Below are 20999 nucleotides of genomic sequence, written 5' to 3'. Positions count from 1 at the left end.
CCGCGTTGAATTGTGGGATTGAAACCGAAAATCGACAACAAACTGTCTTCGCTGTCACCTCGCGTTGATAACTGTTTGTATTTAGTAGCGTTTCGTTACACCACTTTACTGGAAAAAGAGAAATGGAAAATGTGCATCTGGCTGGGGAGGAGGAGGATCTTTATTCGGGTTACAACGACTATAATCCCACATTTGACTCCGAGGTGAGTTACCGACTATGCTATTGTAGCTAACGTTAGCTCTGAAGTTGGCAGTTTAGGTTAAAGCCGTTTGCAATCAATTGTACAGCTCACAATGATACAATTAATGCTACATAGGATAGGAGTTGTATAGGTGGCGAATTACAACATATTATTTCAATTTAATTGCATTTATAGTGTCAAATCATAACAGAAGTTATTTCAGGACACTTTCCAGATATAGGAACGTTAGGTCTAGCTAGACCACACATTTACAGAGCAATCCCCCAAAGAGCATGCATTTGGTGATAGAGCGAGAGATTCACATAACTATAATGATAAAAGAAATTGAACTAATAATAATTATCGCAGTGGATATAATGGAATAACACAATGAACAGTCGCAATAATAACAACAGTTAAGATAATAGAACTATAATTTATTAGGGCTGGGCAATATATTGATATCGTGATATCAGACTAGATATTGTCCTAGATTTTGGATATCGTAATATCATAATATGATTTAAGTGTTGTCTTTTACTGGTTTTAAAGGCTGCTTTACAGTAAAGTGATGTACTTTTCTGAACTTACCAGACTGTTGTAGCTAGCTGTTCTATTATTTGCCTCTTTTTCCATTTAGACATTATGTCCACATTACTGATGATTATTTATGTAAAATCTAAGTGTGAAGATATTTTGTTAAAGCACCAATTGTCAACCCTAGAAAATCGTCACAATATCGATATTGAGGTATTGGGTCAAGAATATTGTGATATCTGATTTTCTCCATATCGCCCAGCCCTATGACTTATTATTATTATTATTATTATTATTATTATTATTATTATTATTATTATTATTATTATAATAATAATAATAATAATAGTAGTAGTAGTACTAGTAGTACTAGTAGTAGTAGCAACGGGCATTGGGCAGACAGCAACCACGATCCAAGTGTCACCACTTTCCATGGAATGACATGATTAATTGATTGAAATGAAATTATTATTTTTCTATTTACTTTATAGCAAATTATTAATATAATAATTATTTAACAATTTCAAGGAGTTGGAAAACGATGTGGGCTTCCAGCAAGCAGTGAGGACAAGTCATGGAAGAAGACCTCCAGTGAGTACCTACTATAGTGTTACTAGTTACTTTCCAGATTTATTAGATTAATAATGCAAATATAAATGTCAGCTAATCGTGTGTGTGTGTGTGTGTGTGTGTGTGTGTGTGTGTGTGTGTGTGTGTGTGTGTGTGTGTGTGTGTGTGTGTGTGTGTGTGTGTGTGTGTGTGTGTGTGTGTGTGTGTGTGTGTGTGTGTGTGTGTGTGTGTGTGTGTGTGTGTGTGTGTGACACACACGGAGGAGGATACATTATGTCCTAATCGTCCTAAAATGTCATGTTTTGAATTGTCTAGATGACTGCCAAATTTCCTGGCACTGCCATTGGAGCTCGACCTTTAGCTTCTTCCTTTGGAGTAAGTACAATGACATGGAATCTTTTTTTAAATAAGACCTGATTTGTAAACTTTACAACACCTTTCTACACTTTTATTGAATCAGCACATGTAACTAACATTCTGGTCCCCACTGACTTCTTTGTAAAAAATGACACAAATTAAACAATATATCATGTAAGCGCTTCTGTCGTACAGATTAATTCACCGGTATGTACAATAGGTGTGACATTGTGCAGCTGAAGACAATGATGATGATTTCATTGTGATCTACATGAAAATAAATTACAGGATAAAGAAACAACATTCACTTACATTAACTATGAAGAGCACTTTAAATATATACATACAATATACAATAATAAACATGTTTTTGTTTCATATTTGCATTATAAATGATATTGTCAGGTTAACATGCCTAAATTATTCTCACCTATTTTATACTTATTGTTTCACGAAGGCTCGGATCCCTCTGGCCTCTTCAATGGGCAGACCCATGACTGGAGCTGTGCAGGTGAGCAGGATTGGCCAATCAAGTGTGCATTCAAGATCTTGCATAGTTTTTTATTATACAATAGTTGACAGGTATTACTTACTCAATGCTAAATGTGTAGGGATGATCAATATAGGTTTTGTTGTAGGTTTTCTACACGTTTGTATGTTCCCAATTGGCCAATATCGTGTATTTACGGAGAGCCAAAAACACCTCTCATACTGCTCAGCATTAATAATAGCTCTGTTTTTGTAAAGAAAATGGTGAAAATAAAGTGCATTAGGCAAGCTATCACTATGTTGTGTTATTTTTTCCTGTTGTCAAATGTGACAGGATGGAGCAGCCCGACCAATGACTGCTGTGAGAGCAGCGGGTTACACTTCCTCCCTGACACGTGGTGAGTTTAAGGGAGTCCCAAAAAGAAATTATCTTGCTAAATATGTGCTAATTTGGATTACCATGTGATTAGCGTTTAGCTTGTGATTCTGCGGCTGCTCATTTTCACTCTTTCTGCATTGTGCAAGTTATTCTTCAGTAACAGAATACAGTTGTAGTGAGGGACAATGCCAGCATGGTTCTAATCTTCAACAAGCAAAGCAAAGCCATTTTTATTAGTATGTACCTTTTATGTGTATGTATAAGAACAGACATATAGTATAGTATGCTAATTAGTATTATTTGTATTTTCAGGCTCGACCTTTGACCCTCTGGGCCAGTCCAAAGGCCCTGCACCTTCACTTGAAGCAAAGAATGAGGACACGTGAGTTGTCACTCTTTAAACAGTTTTAGTGTTTCGTTGAAGATTATCCCTGCATTATCCAGGTTAGTGTTTTCCCCTTAGCAGTGTGACGAAAAGAAGTTTAAAGGTATTTATAGGTGCTTAATTGCATCTATTAGAATTAGGATATAAAGATGCATATTTTGTCATAGTAGTGTATATAATTGTGTATATATTTACTCTGTATCTGTCTCTAAAGAGCACTTTTTTGTTAAGCAGGTGGAGAAAGACGTGTGCTTTCAAGCAACATTATCACACATTGTATTGCTGTGTCTGTGTTCTTGCAGACCTGAGGAGAAGATTAAGATACTGGAGAAAAAAGTGAATGACCTGATAGAAGAGAGCTGCATGGCACAGAGCATTGGAGCCTTACAACTGGTCAGATTCTGTCATTCTTTAACATACTGTTTAGTATTAAAAAAAAAATGTCTGTTTGGATTTGGAGAGAAGGGCCTCCAACTGAGACAGTGATTAATTTTTCATCGTGTCAGCTTGGTACTCCAACACATTGGACTGAGTATCGGGTTAAAGTGTATCATCAGAGGCTTTTGGTTCCCCTGCCAGTAGTTGTTAAACTTAAAAAAAAAGTGGTGGCTAAAATACCTAAGGTTTATTACCTTACCCTATTTTCAGTGCATTAAAAAGCATATAGTATAACATACTGAACTAGACAACAGATTGAGTTTATAGTTCATTGTGAAGTGCAACAGAAACCTATTATAACTGAAACATTTGAAATGCTTTCTCAAAAAGTGACTTGGCAGATGAACTATATTTATCAGGACACATTTTACTGTACAGGGCTTGTTGTATTGTTTATTTTCTACATGGGTGTTGGTGTCACTACTGCTGACCTTTGTATGTGAATTTGTGTCTTTGTGTGGTCATGTCTCTTTACTGTATGTACTGTTACTGATGTGTTTTTACAGGCCCTTGAAAAGGCCAAAGAAGCAGGGAGGAAGGAAAGAGCACTGGTGAGACAGAGGGAACAATCTGGCAATGCGGACCACATCAATTTAGACCTCACCTACTCTGTAAGTAATGCTGCTGTATATGAAAAATTGTTCCAGTGTCTGTAAATGAAATGATTGAGCACTTACTTCCTACACTCTGAATAACAAGTACCACCTTTTGGGAAATCCACTCTTTAAGTTGTATTACTATCATTAATTAAAGAAAAAATACCTGTTGTTGTTGTCTTTTACATTCTTATTTATTATCTGTGATACAATAAAGTGTGTTTGAGGAGATAATTACTACTACTACTACTACTAGTGGTTTCCTACATTTTCCAGAGTGTGGTGGCTAAGTACAAATAAGAGAGAGCAAGAGTTTTTCTAGCACTTCTTATATAAAATGTCACTTCTCTTGCACAGTGGCTGCATTGCATTCTGGTGTATTTGTTGGCACTAGAGAGAAGTTGTTACTGTTTGATTCTGTGAGAATGACACAAAAAAAATAATATTTGTTTTTGTTTTGTTTGTTTTTTTGTGCAGAAAAAACGTTTGTTGCTATTAAACTCCATTGTAGTGCTGAAATGTGTAGTTGTAATGTCAAATTGTAAGTTTTGCCAACTGGAATAATCACTACTTAAATTCACTCAGGATTGTAAATTACATAAGTAACAGCTGCTGTATATGTTAGTATCTGTATGTATATGTTCTTTTCATATTAAGTGACTTTTAGTTATTTTCATGTTAGAGGGAGACACAGTTAAGGAAGTAACTGGCAGGATTTGATCCATAGCACATGTTAGACTTTAGAGGCAGTGGACCTAACCACTCAGCTATGTGGGAGCAGCTCACAGAAAACAAATTCAATTTAATGTTAGCTTCTGTGAATCAGTTCCTGACTTCATTGTCTGTTTTGGTATTGTTTGATTTAGAAATAATGAATATTTCTGTCATTACCAGGTTTTGCTCAACCTTGCCAACCAGTATGCGAACAATGAAATGTACCCAGAGGCGCTAAACAGCTACCAGGTTATTGTTAAGAACAAGATGTTCAGTAATGCAGGTGAGCAGACCACTGAGCTCTTACAGATGTGTTTAAACTATGGCTGCCCAAGTGAATCCACCAATTACTCAGGGAGGACCAAAAATCCAGTCTTTTTAATATGACTGTAAAAAAAAAAAGAGGATATTTGTTAGTGTGACTCTGGTCTGGTACTGCAGCATTGAAGTACAAATTATCATGTTAGCAAAAATTTCTTTTCTGTGGTTTTCCCTCAAACTACATCTGTGCTGCTCTTCTAGGCCGCCTAAAAGTCAACATGGCTAACATCTACGTCAAACAGAAGAACTACCCCAAAGCCATCAAGTTCTACCGAATGGCACTGGATCAGATCTCCAACGCTCACAAGGAAATGAGGATCAAGATCATGCAGAACATTGGCGTGGTCTTTGTCCGCATGGGCCAATATTCAGACGCCATAACATCTTTTGAGCACATCATGAGTGAGAGTCCCAACATCAAGACAGGCTTCAACCTTATCCTGTGCTACTATGCCATCGGTGACAGGGAGAGAATGAAAAAGGCCTTTCAGAAGCTCATCTCTGTTCCTCTGGGCATTGATGATGAAGACAAGTACATCCCAGCTAATGTGAGTTGTGTTGTGTTGTGTTGTGTTGTGTTGTGTTGTGTTGTGTTGTGTGTGTGTGTGTGTGTGTGTGTGTGTGTGTGTGTGTGTGTGTGTGTGTGTGTGTGTGTGTGTGTGTGTGTGTGTGTGTGTGTGTGTGTGTGTGTGTGTGTGTGTGTGTGTGTGTGTGTGTGTGTGTGTGTGTGTGTGTGTGTGTGTGTGTGTGTGTGTGTGTGTGTGTGTGTGTGTGTGTGTGTGTGTGTGTGCTCCTTTACCTGGATGTACTATTGTGTGCTTAAACAATTGGCAACTGTTTTAAATTATTGAAGTACAATAGTCTTGTAGTACGCAAACAACAACATAACTAAGAACACATAGTTATCAGATATGTCTATACATTCTCATTTCCTATTATTCAATGTTTGAACAAACCTTGTCCTGTTATCCCTCTCAGGATGACACAGACTCAAGTATGGTCATCGAGGCCATTAAGAACGACAAACTTCACCAGATGGAAAGAGATCTGTAGGAAAATGTCACACAAACACACACTTTTCTTCTTTCCAGCTAAAACACCAAGCACACTGCATTTTGAATACAATGCATACTGTTGTTTTAATAATTGGGTTTTGTACGTGAACCCGTGCCCTGTTTTCTCCCCATATATTGTACATAGAAAAGTCCTGACTGAGAAGTACATCATGACCGCTGCCAAACTGATCGCTCCGGCCATTGAGACATCTTTTGCTACTGGATTTGACTGGTTTGTTACTGTTGTATTGGTTTTGTCTTTTCATCTTAACACTAGAGGGCATACGATGTCCAAGTGGACTCCAGCTCCATTACAGTCCTTTTTAAAGGACTCAGAAGGACAAAAACATGATTTTCAAGGTGGTAACTGATAAGCAGATATAATAAGAGATAGCTGACAACAAACTCCATAAAATGAGTGTTTCTGCTGAACTGTTGGGGAATGTTTGAAGGTCACTCTAAAGGAAAATATGAAAACAATGATAAGTGTTGGTCACTAGTTTTTCGAGTTCTTTTGCGCCATTTCCAGCCACTTAAAGAGGCAGCAGATAGCGTTTTGTCAGATGAAGCCTCAAATTTTAGAGCAAAAACAGCAGATTTGCCCCCCTCTGAAACTGACGATGCTGAGACTGACAGAAACGAGGACAATTAGTTTTGATATGTTTCATTGAGCAAGTTTCATGTGCCTCTTGCTCCTGTAGTGACTATGTAAAAGGGTGGCTATAACCTTCCCATCCTCTCCTGCTTCCCACTTCTTCTTCACATCCATGTTATTTTGTTTTTTAAACGAGTGTAGTAAGTTTTATCATCGCTTGAGAGGATTTTATGCCTTATAACAATTTTGTTTTAGTAGTAACTGAGTAAAACCACCAAATCAAAATGCAGTCTATACAGCAGATTTCATGTGCCTGGCTTATTGGTCAAATTGAGTTCAAACTAATAATTATATATTTTATATAATTTTATATATATATATATATTATATATATATATATATATATTTATATATATATATATATATATATTTATATATATATATAAAATCAAAAAATGATGTGATATGATGCATAAAGTATTATACTGTGCAATGTATGGTTGGTTTCTTTTTAGGTGTGTGGACATGGTGAAGAATTCTCAGTATGTTGAGCTTGCCAACGATCTAGAGATAAACAAAGCTATCACCTACCTCCGACAGAAGGACTTCAACCAGGTGACTTTTTGTCTTAACAGTATAAAGGGCAAGACCACTCAATTTAGGCATCTCACTCCTTTAGTCTGTGGTTGTCAGTATCATGCTAATATTTGCCACCTTGTTAAAGATTAGATATTTAAGAATATGCCGAATCCTTTCAGTTTAAAGCCAGGTGTTTAAACCAAACATTTCATGTGAATGCTTCAACCTAAAATCTCAGTATATAATATAATTGCAAAACTATAAGTCAGTAACATTAGAGACTGACTTTGCAGAAACAGAAAATATTTGTTGTAGATTTTATTGTCACTGTTGTATAATTGTGTTACAAATACTAAACCTGGAAAAAAGGTACTCTCATTAAAGCTAAAAGAATGTTTCTGTAGTAAGGTACATTTATGAAATGGTAAAATGAGTGGTATTTCCCTTTTTTCTTGTATTTTTTTCCATCTATTTTTCCATCTATTTATTTATTTTAACGATTTGTTTCCGTGCAGTTATTGGCCAGCGTTGTTTATATATGTCAGTTTTCTCCTGCTAATGCTGTTTCAGGAATGTACAGCATCAGACTCAAATTTTTCCCCTTCTCATTGCCCTCCATTCTCTCTTGCTTTTTGTCTTGTTTCCTTCCCATCTGCATGCCTAAGGTTGAGGTATGTGTGCCTTCTGTTTCCATGTTCACGTTTAGATAGTGTTTTTTTTGTTATTATGTAAGAAGGCTTTTTCCAAATAATGGCACTGCCAGGAGAAGTTGAAGAAGCAGTTATTGGTTTAAAACCCACAGGCCAGTAAGGAAAATCTCAGTGCAGAGAGGAAATTATAATGGTTTTCTCTAATTGAGCACCCAAGGAACTGCATCTTTGCCAGTAGCGCAAAGTTTTTTTTAAAATATATATATGCTGTAGTATCTAACTTTCTTGCACTGATGGGCTTTATATTTATGGAACCCCAAAATTTTCAATATTAAGTAATTAAAAAAGGAAACATAATCAAATGAAACTAATTTGTGAAATAATTGAAGAAATTATTTACTCAACTCATTCATCATTTGCATAATAACTGACATGAAATAAAATGAATTAAAACATTATTATAATAACAGATATAACTAAATAACATTTTATAATGAGTTAATTATTTTACAAATGATTGTGTTGTATATTTTCCCCAAATTATTCTTGTGATCATTTCATAATTACTTATTTAATATTGAACACTTTGGAGCTCCATATACATCTGATGCATGTTTGTGGTGCTTTTATACTCTTGATAGGCAGTGGTGATGGTGGTGTAATCTGCAGCCTCAGTGCTGCTGTAGCCTAGCTGGTGGTTTGTCAAAACCTTTACACCCTAATACTGTTGGATTATCTCCCCAGTACATAATGTACGTAAGTGGCATAACAACCAAGTAAATGTGGTAAAAAGTGTTATTTCAAAAATTACATGTCTGAGGAAAACGATCATCACTCATTACTACAAAAATCAGATACTTGCATTCTTCACTAATTCTTTAAATAATAATGTTTGCATTTACTTTGTGGTTTATGGTGGTTCCTTTACTGGTCTCCTTTATATACCATAGTATTCTAAAATATACATACAACTACACATTTAATATATATTCTGATATTTTCTTATATAAGAGTATTTATAGAAGGTGTGATGGCTCAGCATAAATCATAAATATAAGCAGAATCTTCAGATCACTATCAATATCAATATGTGATCTTTTATGTTTGTAGGTGGGGAAATCGGCTTTTACTGAAGTTATGCAGTATTGTATAACATTTACCCTGATAGCTTTTTATCATGCGTTATCAGGCAGTGGAGACTCTAAAGACATTTGAGAAGAAGGACAGCAGAGTGAAGAGTGCTGCAGCCACCAACCTCTCTTTCCTCTACTTCCTGGTAAGATTATCTCTTTGACGAATCAAAAGGCTTTATATTTATATTGTTTAAGTGCTCAGAGACACTTCAGAACAGTGGATGTTTGCCAAAAAGTATATGCTGCCAGTAGATTCTTCCCCTCTGATCTTTCACCTGTTACAGGAGAAGGACTATGACCAGGCTGACCGATACGCAGACCTTGCCATGACTGCTGACCGCTACAACCCGGCAGCACTTATCAACAAAGGCAACACAGTGTTCGTCAAGCAAGACTATGAAAAGGCTGCAGAGTTCTACAAAGAAGCACTTAGGAATGATTCCTCCTGCACTGAGGCCCTCTACAACCTGGGTAACGTCCGTTTCCATGATACAGTGCAGTGGTAGATAATGCATAGGTCAATTTATAGTATAGGTAAGGTTAAAGGTGGTCCAAGTTCAGCAGTGCTAAACAGGAGTATAACAATAAAAAAAAACATTACTCTAAAAGCCATGAGTTTCTTGCTGTCACCTTCAATAGCTGGGAATCTAAATGTTAAAAAAAATGTAATCTCTATTTTCCAGTATGACTCAGCCATCATAGGTGGGCTCATGACCAGTTTTGAAAAGCATTTGACGTTAAAAATGTCCACTTATTGTATTTAAAGTGCACTGTAAGGACTTCATGTGTCACCTTTTTTTAGGGGAATATCTGTAGGTTGTCAAAGAAACTTGTTTTAGTGTCAGTGTCTTAAGTCAATTAAAGCAACACTAGAGAACTTTTCCTGCTTCGGTCCCCCTACAGGTTGGAAGAGATATTGTCCATTACATCACATTATGCAAGTTTGACAGATCTGGTAGCAGATCTGTTGTTCGAATGAATGGGAAAATGTAATGTAATGGACAATTCCGCTTCCAACCTGTAGGGGGACCGAAGCGGGAAAGGTTCTCATGTTGCTTTTAAGTTTGACAGTTTTTGGCCCCTATCCACTTGTACCAGGTCTAACCTATAAGAAACTGAATCGTCTCGAGGAGGCTCTGGACTGCTTCCTGAAGCTCCATGCCATTCTACGGAACAGTGCCCAAGTCATGTACCAGCTGGCCAATCTGTATCCTACTGATAAGAAGTGTAATTTGTTAAATGTGTTTTTGAATATTTGTCTGTAACTGCTTCAAACAATTGTAACTCAGTAGATGTTTCTGGGAAGGTGTTCATTTATTGATTCAAACCTGTGTCTCTGTCCATTCCCATGTGATCATATGTTGGTCCTTGACTCATTGGCTTCATATATGAGCTTCTGGAAGATCCCCAACAGGCAATCGAGTGGTTGATACAGGTCTTGAGTGTAACTCACACCGACCCCCAGGCACTGGCCAAACTGGGGGAGCTTTATGATGGCGAGGGGGACAAATCCCAGGCTTTCCAGTACTACTACGAGGTACAAGATCATTTAATGTGTTGCTGAGGACTTAATTTAACAATGTTATCTAGAATTGCTCTGATGTTGTTCGGGTTGTGATGCTGTCCAGTCCTTCAGATACTTCCCCTCCAACATCGATGTCATCGAGTGGCTTGGGGCTTACTACATCGAGACACAGTTCTGTGAGAAAGCCATTCAGTACTTTGAAAGAGCCACACTCATACAGTAAGTAACCACAACTACATTATTACTTGGTAATGTAGAAGGTAAAAGAATGACAAGTAACAAACCAAATAGTTCTGTGTAAAAAAAAAATTTTTTGGGGGAAGTCAGGTTCATTTTGCGAAACATCTTTGAAATGATGTTATTTCTACATTTTTCAGACTTGATTAAGTGATTGGTGTCTTACTTCATCTTGTTTTGATTGTTTCTTCTTTCATCAATCATCTGGAAGTCATTTTTGTCTTTAACAAAGAGGACAGATCATTTGGTTTTGTTTGTGTTCTGAATTCAGAATTTACTTTTTTAGTCCAATCTCTTCTTAAAAAACGGTTGTGTGTTAAAAGTGACTGAATGTCTTTCTGCTGTGTTTCTCAGACCAACCCAGGTGAAGTGGCAGTTAATGGTGGCAAGCTGCTACAGAAGAAGTGGTGAGAATGATTCTTTTCTTGACCTTTCCTGGCATATTAACATAGCATGTTTCCGCCTATTCTGTGTCAAAACCAAATCACAAAAAGTAGATTCACTCCACATTGGAATTCCTAAACTTTATCATCCACACGATGAGTGCTTGGTCATTTATTTGATTAAGGTTTATTCTTTTAATCTAGCAAAGTTTAGTTGTATCTTCACTGACTGTGGGGAGGTAAATGTGGGCAAAAGTAATAGCTGTTTCACTTAATAGTTTCAGAAACATTGACTCAGGGTGCCTGACTTGAACTAGCAATGCCAATGTGCTCAGTTAAAGTTGTAAACATAGATCCTTTTCTTTTTTTTTCTGCACAGGAAACTATCAGAAGGCTCTGGAAACGTATAAAGACATTCACCGCAAGTTTCCAGAAAATGTGGAATGTAATTCACCTTGTTTGTTACACAATTTTCAACAGCACTATTGACGAACATCAGATGATCCACTGATCAGAGTGTAAAGAAAATTTTAAAAAAAACTCTGTGTGTTTGACCAGGCCTGCGTTTCTTGGTGAGGCTGTGTACGGACATGGGTTTAAAGGAAGTCCAAGAATACGCCACCAAGCTGAAGAAAGCAGAGAAGATGAAGGAGATCAAAGAACAGGTAAATCTCAGTTTAACAGGTATAGGCTTTTAAAAGAGCGATTTGTAGCATTGTTGTGTAAATAAAGTTATATTCTGCTGTTCTCTATAACCAGTCGCTACAACCTGATAGTGATTAACCCTGTAGGTAGTTTATAAAAGCATCAAAAGTCTTATACAGTCAACATAGTTTATTGATATAACATTCAAATAAGGTAATATATCTGCATAATAACATTACGCAGCCTCAAAAATGACCTGCTTGTGTTGCAGTTGTATGTTACAGACCTTTCGTAAGCTTTCATTAATCATCTTTTTTTCACCAATGTCTTGGAGTCCTGACGTCTGTTCCCGGACAAGAACACGCTGATTAAAAACATACACGTGTCCCTTTGCCATAAAATTGGTCAGTGGTTGCTGCGGCTCCAGAAATGCATGAAACACAACGTAGTCTTCTGTTGATTTTTCCATTATTCAAACCGTGTTCAGAGGAAATGCTATACAGCTGTTAAACACCTGGCTGACATGAATGCTGGGTCATTTTCAAACAGTTGTTGTGTTTAGACAGTCGTTCAGTGTCACCTGAGACATCTGAATGGATTAAATAAGTGGTTAGTGGTTTGATTTTAGCCAGCCAGGACATGAGGATTGGGCTGCAGAAGTCTGGTAGCCTCACTTCTTTCTAACTCACCTTAAGGTTTATTTTTATTTTCAAACTTGTATTCTTCAGCCTTAACCGAAGCTGTCTCAAGTCAAGGTTTTAAGATTAATAGAGAGAGATAGATACTTTGATTATCCCCAGGGGGAAATTCACCTCACAGCAGCAGTACACAAACAAAACCACACTCAACAAAGAATAGTGCAAAGAATAATAAAAAATAATAATCAAAACAATTATTAAAAGTACTAAAACAAGAGTTAAAAGCGTCAAAGACGTATGCCCTTTAAATGTGCATGCAATAGTGTGCAGATATAACATATTATGCAGTAGTACTCCCCAAAGCCTGGTTCGGTGTGTTGTAGTTCTTTCTGGGGGATATTGGTGTTGGTGCGTACACAGTGATAAAACTACAAATCCTGGGATAAATGCAATACCTGCCCGCAAAGTATGTCTGCGTCTCCTCAGAGTTTGTTAAAGTTTGGCTAGACCGCAGGTGGAAAATGGGAAAGTGTACTTTTAACAAGACATGGTAAGATCACTGCGATTTCCACTGTTGGTTACAAGCGGTACCCATTTTGGTAATGCATCGTGTAGGTCTTAAATTTCAATCTTTTCTTAAAATGTCTTTAAAAGTTCTTAAATTTGACTTACTAAAACCTGCAAGAACCCTGCGTGTGCCACCAGAGCCAGGAACAGATTAGGAGGATGACTTTGTCAAATCACAAGCAGCTGCTCTTAAATCCAAGCAAAGAAACAATCCAACAGAGACTGACAGAGCCAAAGCGGTTGATTTATTAATCCCAAAAATCTCCAAAGTGAACAACAACAACTGATCTTGATAATATACCGTAACTGCATAGTGTATGAATGGGTGACTGAGATAATGATTAGCAGAAGAGAAGATTAAATCACTGCTCTGATATTGTGTTTATGTTAACCCTTGTGTTGTCTTCCCATCTACCATGCAACTTTGTGCTTTTCTGGGTTGAAATTTCAACATTTGATTCAAATTTTTTTGTCACTTTTTTGACATTTTTTTAAATGATGTTTTGTCGCTTTTTCACTTTTTTCCAATTTATTTGTCACTTTTTTTAACTTTAAGTTTTTGTCACCTTTGGCAATGTTTTTGATGGGTTTTTTTGTGTCACTTTTCCAGATTTTTTTTTTTGTTAACTTTTTTCAGCATTTAAAAAAAATGTTTTTGTTGATTCTTTTTTTCCTGCATTTTTGTAACTTTTTACAACATTTGTCACTTTTTTCAACGTTCTTTTGTCATAGTTCTGATATAGAAAGTTTTTGTAAACGGGTCAAATTCGACCCGAGGAGAACACAAAGGTTAAAAATATTTTTCGACTGACTTAGTTAATGAGACACAGAGAGAGAGAGAGAGAGAGAGAGAGAGAGAGAGAAATAAAAAAAGACTGGACGTTTTAACCAGAATCCAATTATATAGCATTAAATTGTTTTTTTCACCACAAAAAAAAAGATAATATGGTTAAAAACTGTATATGGTAATCTTAATTTCCCCAATCCTACCCACCCTCATTCTCTCTTTCTGCAGAGGGTGAAGTCGGGGCGGGAGGGCAGTGCCAGAGGTCGGAGAGAAAGCAGAGAGGGCAGCGCTGGGAGTGCTGGTGAGTCAGTAATCACAATAACATACAAAGTTCCTGTTGTGCTTAGCTCTGCAAATGTTTGGAAGGTCCAATATATAAATAACTCCTCTAACGGTACAAACCCAAATCTCCAATTTAAACATCTGGGGAAAAGTGCAGACTTTATTGAAATTAGAAGTGCGTAGTAACCTTAACATCAGCATGAGTGCATATATTGTTCTGACCTCAATTCTTTTTTGATACAGGTTCAAATGCATCCATAACACAAAGTTTTGAAAACAGTCAAGTACTTGTAGTAGCTAGAATTGAGTGCTTGCTCAGATTCAGTTTCTTAACATTTCCAGCTATAAGGGTATGATTTTAAAAAAAAAAAAAAAAAATATATGGATATGGACCAAAAGTCATATCCCGATATATTTTGGCTGAATATCGATATACGATATATATCCCGATATTTTTTCACGCAAAGTGAGAGCAGTTCAGTCAAAGCCAAATATGACATGTCACAAATAGTTTCATAGAAACCGGCTATTTCAGTGAACAGTTATATATATCTGTACAAAATATCTTCATACTTAGATTTTTGATAAATAATCATGTGGATATAATGACTAAGTGGGTAAAGGCAAATAATAGAACAGTTACAACAGAAAGTTCAGAAAATGACATCACTTTACTGTAATGCAGCCTTTAAAACCAGGAAAAGACAACACTTATGTCATATCACGATATTACGATATCCAAAATCTAAGACGATATCTAGTCTCATCTCACGATATCGATATAATATCGATATATCGCCCAGCCCTAATATATATATATATATATATATATATATATATATATATATATATATGTGTGTATGTGGTTCTAATTAGAATCAAAGCCTGTAATCCATACAGTTTAACGCATCCTCATTTTTAGTGTCTTTTGTTCATGTATGTCATCATTTCTCTTTTCTATCTGTTGTTCACACATGCTGCTGGGCAGCAGGCGTCTCCACACCTGCCCTCACCTCTCCTAAGAAGGCCAGCATCATGGGTATACCTTTAGACACCACACTGAGTCCTGACCAGTGTAGAACGCTGCAGTCATGTTCTGTTGCAAGTCTGATTTATTTTTAAGTGTATGAAAGGAGCCGTTGTGGGATTGTGGAGTTGTAGCTGTAACTCCCTATCTAATATCAAATGGGTCAATAACAGGTCGAACACCTTACCGGGTCAGATTAATGGACCTCCTTGGTTGACTGAATTCCTTCATCCTTTTGGGATACAAAATTGTTCACGTGGAACGACAATGTAGCCTCACCTCTTTGTAGGATAAGACTGTTTAGGAGCCCTGAACGAACTGAGAACTTGAGGCCACAGCAGACAAACTTCCACAGTTTTAGAACTCCTTCACTACAGATCCACAAGAAATACAGACACGTACTCTAGACTGGCTCCAGAACTGGAAAGCTGGCTAATCAGCAGATTTCAAACGCAATCCAGACAAACTAGAAAGTTGCCAAAAACTTTAAGATAGACCAGCTTTGCGCTCTCTTGTGCAGCTGAACGTCTTTCCTGTAGTTAAATATATATCGTGCACCTGTTATTGTAGATATAGAACTATATCTATGGCTGCTCCACCCTGCCGATACTTCATTATACCCCCCATGTCCTGATAAATTAGATTAGAAAACCTCAAACTTGTGTGCTTTTGCTGTTCCATTTTGTTTTATACTGCCAGATATGTAAATGGTTCTGTTAAAAAGTAGCTTTTGTTAAACATATTCAATCCTTTGTATTCTTGAATATTTATTATGACACTTAAGTTGTTTAGCTAAACCCCAAACCATCTTCTTACTTTCTTACGGCACATCAGAGATGGATGTTAAAGCAGGTGAGAGAACGGATGTTATAAAATGTCAAGAAATTAGTTTTTATCAGCTCTCTGTAATTGCTTCTTTCTGCCATTTGTTTTGATCTCTATTTGTGTCCAATGATCTTCAGTCCAACACTGTAATCTTTCTTTAATTTTTGTTCTTTTCTTCCGTTTCTCTGACTCTTGTCACCTCTTGTGGTTGTATTCTTGCTCTGCTTCCTCTTTGCTGCCCAGTATCTCAATCTGAGTCGAAACAACTCAGTCCACTGTTGGACTCAGGGAGAGGTATGTAAGATCATTACTCCAAACTAAAGCTAAACTCTTGATAAGCAATAACATGAACCTCTTGCATTTGTCTTCTAGTCATTTAGTTATTTATTTTTTACAGGGACAATGCATGTTCATCAACGTCACTGTAAATGTGCCATTGTTAGCCAAAAGGTTCATTTTCAACTGATGGGCTAAATTTCCTAGAGCCAAATTTCCTTAGCCAGATTTTGTGCTATGATGCATTAACATTACTTTTCTGTTCATTTTCCATTATAAATGCTTAAATATTCATTTTTATATAAATTTATAGTGTAAAAAAAGTGAAGAGAACTGGACTAAATTGGCATTTAACCAAATATGTATCATTTGGGTTGGGTTGGGTTGGGTTGAGTTTTCTTCAAGTAAACAAGTAAGTATAGTGTTTCAGTCAGAACACTATGACCTGGTCCAGAAATCTTCTAACAGGCAGCTGTGATGTTGGACTGCAATCAGTATTTGCACTGAGTGCTCTCACAGGGGAGGAGGGAGTGATCACCCAACCCTCTTTCAGATATTTGAGAAAACCTCTAGTGCACCTGAGAATTTTCCCTCTGTCTGCATATTTTCAGCACTGTAAATTGTGTGAGTGTTTGTGTGTGTCGAGGCTTTTGGATTTCTCACGCATCCAAACCCGTGTCATTCTTTGATATGAAACTGGTAAAACCACTGTCCCAGAGCAAGAGGTGCAGGGTTCAACCTGTGCCTAAAATGTTCTTATAATATTTGTTTTTGAACTTGTTTCTCTTTTGTTCTTCATCACTTAACTTTTGTGTTCTTATTCTCTCTGTGCAACTAATTTGCAATAACCATTTTCAAGTGTTTTTTCCAAATAAGTTTGAGTAGGAAAGTGCAAAAGCCTGAAAGTTGATTGATTGATCAACGTTTCTATCAACCCCTCACAGAAATATTATGGCCATTCGTGCTGTGAAGCTGCATAAAACGGACTCATTGCAACTTTAATCATGGAAACCGTTACACACAATCAATTTTAAGTCTGGCCTCCAACCTGTCGTGTCTCCCAGTTGTATATGATAAAAGAGAAACTCAACCATCCAATAAAAGAATAAATAGGGGAAAAGAAGACAGTTTTCCAGCAGAGGTTTGGGAGTGGGACTGTGAAAGAGGGTAGAAAATCAGGCCTCTTTTTTTCCTTCCTGGTTTTCAGCTTTCTGCCTTTGCTCTTGTCGTTTCCAAGGCTACCTGGCAGCCAGATGTGAGCTGCTGCTCGCGTCGGTCCTTCAGCTCACTAGAGTGCTCTGTCAGCCTGTCATCGGTCTGAGCCGGCAGCTCAGACACATATTCTCCAACATATTCATTACCTCTTAGAGTACTAGCTCTGTCTAAGAGAATTAGGACCTGAGCTGTCGCTGTTATTCAGCGTCTTGCTAACGAGCACTCTCGTAGGATACATAACTGTTGCAGTTACATTTTGGTTGATGGATGGTATCTAACAAACCCAGAGACATCTGGAAATGTAATCAATGACACAGAGCATGTCATTTGCATTGTGGTCTTTATACACTTTTTAGATCTTGGTCGTTTATAACTACAGTGTATATATATTTAACCGGATGTAGGATTTTTAGGAGAAATAAGTTAACGTGAAACTGCTTTATTTAGTATTGTTACCAGTTTAAATCTCCGGGTCCATTTGTTATGGAGGAGATCTGCGGATAATTCGGCTCCCAGTAAAAATCTTCTCAACGGTAAACAATGAAGGAATCCTAACTGGGAGAAACTGCGACCCCTATCGGCAGAAAATTACATATTGTGTATGTTTAACAGAAAATTTGAAATACTGTATAGGGATAAAAGTAAAGGATCAATAGTTGAAACATTCAACGTCTGTTACAACACCTCAATTTGATATATTTAAATGTGTTTGAAAAATATCCAGTTTAAACTACTGTGCTACACACACCTACACACATTTCATGACTTACTGTATATGTCTCACATCTCCACCATGTTGACTTTTCAGAGTGTGAGAAAAACAAGCGTACTCCCTGTTTGACCTCTGCACATTTTTTGGAGTCTCAAGCCAAAAACATAAATTGGTCCAGCTTTGAGGGACACCTTTCTGTCAGAATTGGCAAATGTACTCCAATATGCCCTTTTTAAAGCATCATTCATAATCAAATCAATTGTTCTGAGTATGTTTGTGTCTGCATGTGTGTTTTGTGCAGACAGCGGCCACAGCAGCAACAGCACTAAGGGAGAGCGGCTGAGCGCCAAGATGAGGTCACTTCCTGGTTCCAATGAGCCCTATGAGGCCAGCAGCCCAAAAGAAATAGGTGAGGAAAACCATGTTTTTTTCTCTTTTCCCCTCTGTAAACAATTACAGGATATAAGCTGTGTCTCAGTTACTCTCTTTAATCTTTGAACCCTTGGTTTTTTAGCTTTGCTGACACTTAAACCACCTACATTATATATGAGAGATCAATTTTCATGCAAAGTCTCCATTTATGCTGCCATTTCAAGCCACTAAAATGTAAAGTTGCCTTCAACAATATTTCTCAGAAGAGGACAGTTTTTACATTTCTTAACAGTGAAAACTAAGAGACTACAATACACAATCAGCAGTTCTATTTATTTCATCTTAAAAAACATAAAAAGGCAAATCCATTTTTCTTTGACAGCACTTAAAGATAACCTACTACCTGGAAATTCTTCATAGACAGCCTCTTAAGGTCAAGATAATTGTAAAATCTGTTTTACAAATCTTAAATTTAAGAGATGTTTCCCATAAACATCATAACTGAAGACGCTCTTAGAAATTATCATAGATTACAGTTAGATTAAAGATCATAGATTACAGTAGAACAGCATCTTAAAGAGCTGTGGAACCTACAAGAGGAGCCAAAATCTACATGTATTATTTGTTTTAATTGTTTTTGTTCATGTATAAATCTATACTGTTATCATGAACACTTGTGTTTTTTAAGTGACGTTTGTTGTATAATGAGTTATGGTGTTTAAATTATAGAATAAAACTAATTTACTATTGATCACTGTTCCCCTCTCTCTTTACTCAACAAATGCCAGGGGGGGAGCCAGCGCTGAACTATCATTTTCTTGGTTGCGGTTGAGCCGGCTAGTCAAATTTTCTTCTGTCTCCCAAGCAGATGTAATTTAGAGTCGTCATTAAGTAATAAAACAATGGGGTCAGTAGGAATTCAACATCCTTATCACATCAGATATTATTAAAGTTGTTTTATTCCAAAACTCATGCACCTGTTCACACTCCCAGACCATGTGCAGGAAGGTTGTAGTTTGTTCAGGTTGACAGAACGTGCAATAGGGAGTAGGAATGACTTTAGAGATGTATCTCTTCTGAGGTGTCCAATATGTCCTATGGCATATGTTGAAGTGGATAAACTGGGTTCTTGGAGCAGAGGAAAATGTTATCCCAAACTGTCTCCCAATTAATTACATTTCCCTCAGGGCTCAGCTCTCGCTCCCATTTCTTTACTATTGGGAGTTCTCCTACGGATACTTGCATCAGTTTAGCATAAATCTTGGACACTAATCCTCTCACAGGAAAATCAACAAACCATTTAATAATTGGGTGCACTTCAAGACTGTTCCCCCATGGCACTCCATAACATTTTAGGGCTGACCTTAAGCGAAGATAAAAGAAGAAGGATGTCCTAGGGACCTCAAAGCTAGCTCTCAGGTCTTCAAAACTTAACATACCTTTCTCATATTCTCTTTAACTTTTAAGATTGATTGTTATCAGAAAACAGGGCCCAGGACATTTGATAACGAGTAAACCTCTGTTCCTCTCGTGTGTAGATGCATCCTACGTGGACCCACTGGGGCCTCAGATGGAGAGACCAAAGACTGGAGCCAAGAAGCGCATGGAGGATGACGACTTTGCAGATGAAGAGCTGGGAGACGACCTGCTGCCGGAGTAGCTTTCTCCAAATTCTGCCTTCACTGCATTGTTGGGACATCTGCTCTTTTGTCACCTTTTTGAAAGGCAATAGCACAAAGCTTCACCACAAAACTAAAACATTTTATACTCCACTCTTCAGCAAAAAAACATCAATGTTACAGGATAAAGACTTGATTTTTCATGGGCATCAATAAGGGTCCAGTACATCTGTTATTGTAATACAGTCACAATGCAGTTAAAGTGTTGACATTTTACTTCAATTTAAATGTATTTACATTCATATCCAATGAATTGTGTAGAAACTATAGACCTTTTAGACATTCTGTTCCTCCCAAGAGTAAGGAAGTTCTTTACTGTTCACAAAATGTGAACGCCCTAAAACACAAGTGTGCATTTTAACCTCACTGTCACTTTTTTCATTTTAACCCCAGTGTTGGGGCACAGAGCCAAAACAATGAAAAACATATTGCTGTCGTAATATTTTTGACGGCAATATATGTTTCCATGTGTGTGAGCTAGGAGCTGCTTTGCAACAGGATACAAGAAACTTGTGTTTAGTTACTTTTTACATTTTGTCCTTATTCCAAAATGCTTATTTGTAGTATATTTATTTTTGTTTGTGTTTATATTTAATAATAATAATTAAAAAAGAAACTATTTTATCTATTCAAGAATAATGTTTAGCAGTCTCATTCTGAGCACAATGATCTTCAGGTATAACACAAGCCATCATGTCTGATTTTAGAAAGCTTTCCCTAGCGAGGCAGCAGATCAAACCGAAGATTTAGTGGAGATTAAACTGTATTGAATTAAGCTTTAACTGAATTTTTATATGCATAATATAATTTAAAGCTTTTGCCTCGCATAAATCTTAATGACATATTGTA

The 20999-nt window shown here is 37.0% G+C and overlaps 1 protein-coding gene across 2 annotated transcripts; it reads left to right on the top strand.

Moving 5' to 3' along the window:
• Nucleotides 1-6: 6 nt before the first annotated feature.
• ift88 (intraflagellar transport 88 homolog) lies at nt 7-20783 on the top strand. Of its 2 annotated transcripts, XM_028591782.1 has the most exons (25): nt 7-203; nt 1248-1310; nt 1605-1664; nt 2104-2157; nt 2470-2533; nt 2827-2896; nt 3202-3292; nt 3844-3948; nt 4828-4930; nt 5170-5516; nt 5947-6017; nt 6169-6255; nt 7134-7233; nt 7863-7868; nt 9037-9123; nt 9265-9451; nt 10079-10187; nt 10367-10517; nt 10609-10724; nt 11097-11149; nt 11505-11570; nt 11684-11790; nt 13991-14063; nt 18401-18508; nt 20010-20783. In XM_028591782.1, the coding sequence occupies exons 1-25, from the start codon at nt 123-125 to the stop codon at nt 20129-20131; spliced, it is 2481 nt and encodes an 826-aa protein (XP_028447583.1). In that variant the 5' UTR covers nt 7-122; the 3' UTR covers nt 20132-20783. The 2 variants fall into 2 exon arrangements, with proteins under 2 accessions (XP_028447583.1, XP_028447584.1); XM_028591783.1 differs by lacking the exon at nt 7863-7868.
• The last annotated feature ends 216 nt before the right edge of the window (nt 20784-20999 follow it).

This window comes from Perca flavescens, chromosome 11, assembly GCF_004354835.1.
Source record: "Perca flavescens isolate YP-PL-M2 chromosome 11, PFLA_1.0, whole genome shotgun sequence".
NCBI classification, from domain to species: domain Eukaryota; kingdom Metazoa; phylum Chordata; class Actinopteri; order Perciformes; family Percidae; genus Perca; species Perca flavescens.
Note: the sequence above shows the minus strand (reverse complement) of the source record. Positions and strands in the feature narration are given on the sequence as shown.

Excerpts from the sequence above, each read along its gene's own strand:
- ift88 (XM_028591782.1), top strand. The coding sequence starts at position 123 with ATGGAAAATGTGCATCTGGCTGGGGAGGAGGAGGATCTTTATTCGGGT. Across the intron at positions 3,293-3,843 it reads GCATTGGAGCCTTACAACTG|GCCCTTGAAAAGGCCAAAGA; the intron begins GTCAGATTCTGT and ends GTGTTTTTACAG. Across the intron at positions 5,517-5,946 it reads ACAAGTACATCCCAGCTAAT|GATGACACAGACTCAAGTAT; the intron begins GTGAGTTGTGTT and ends TATCCCTCTCAG.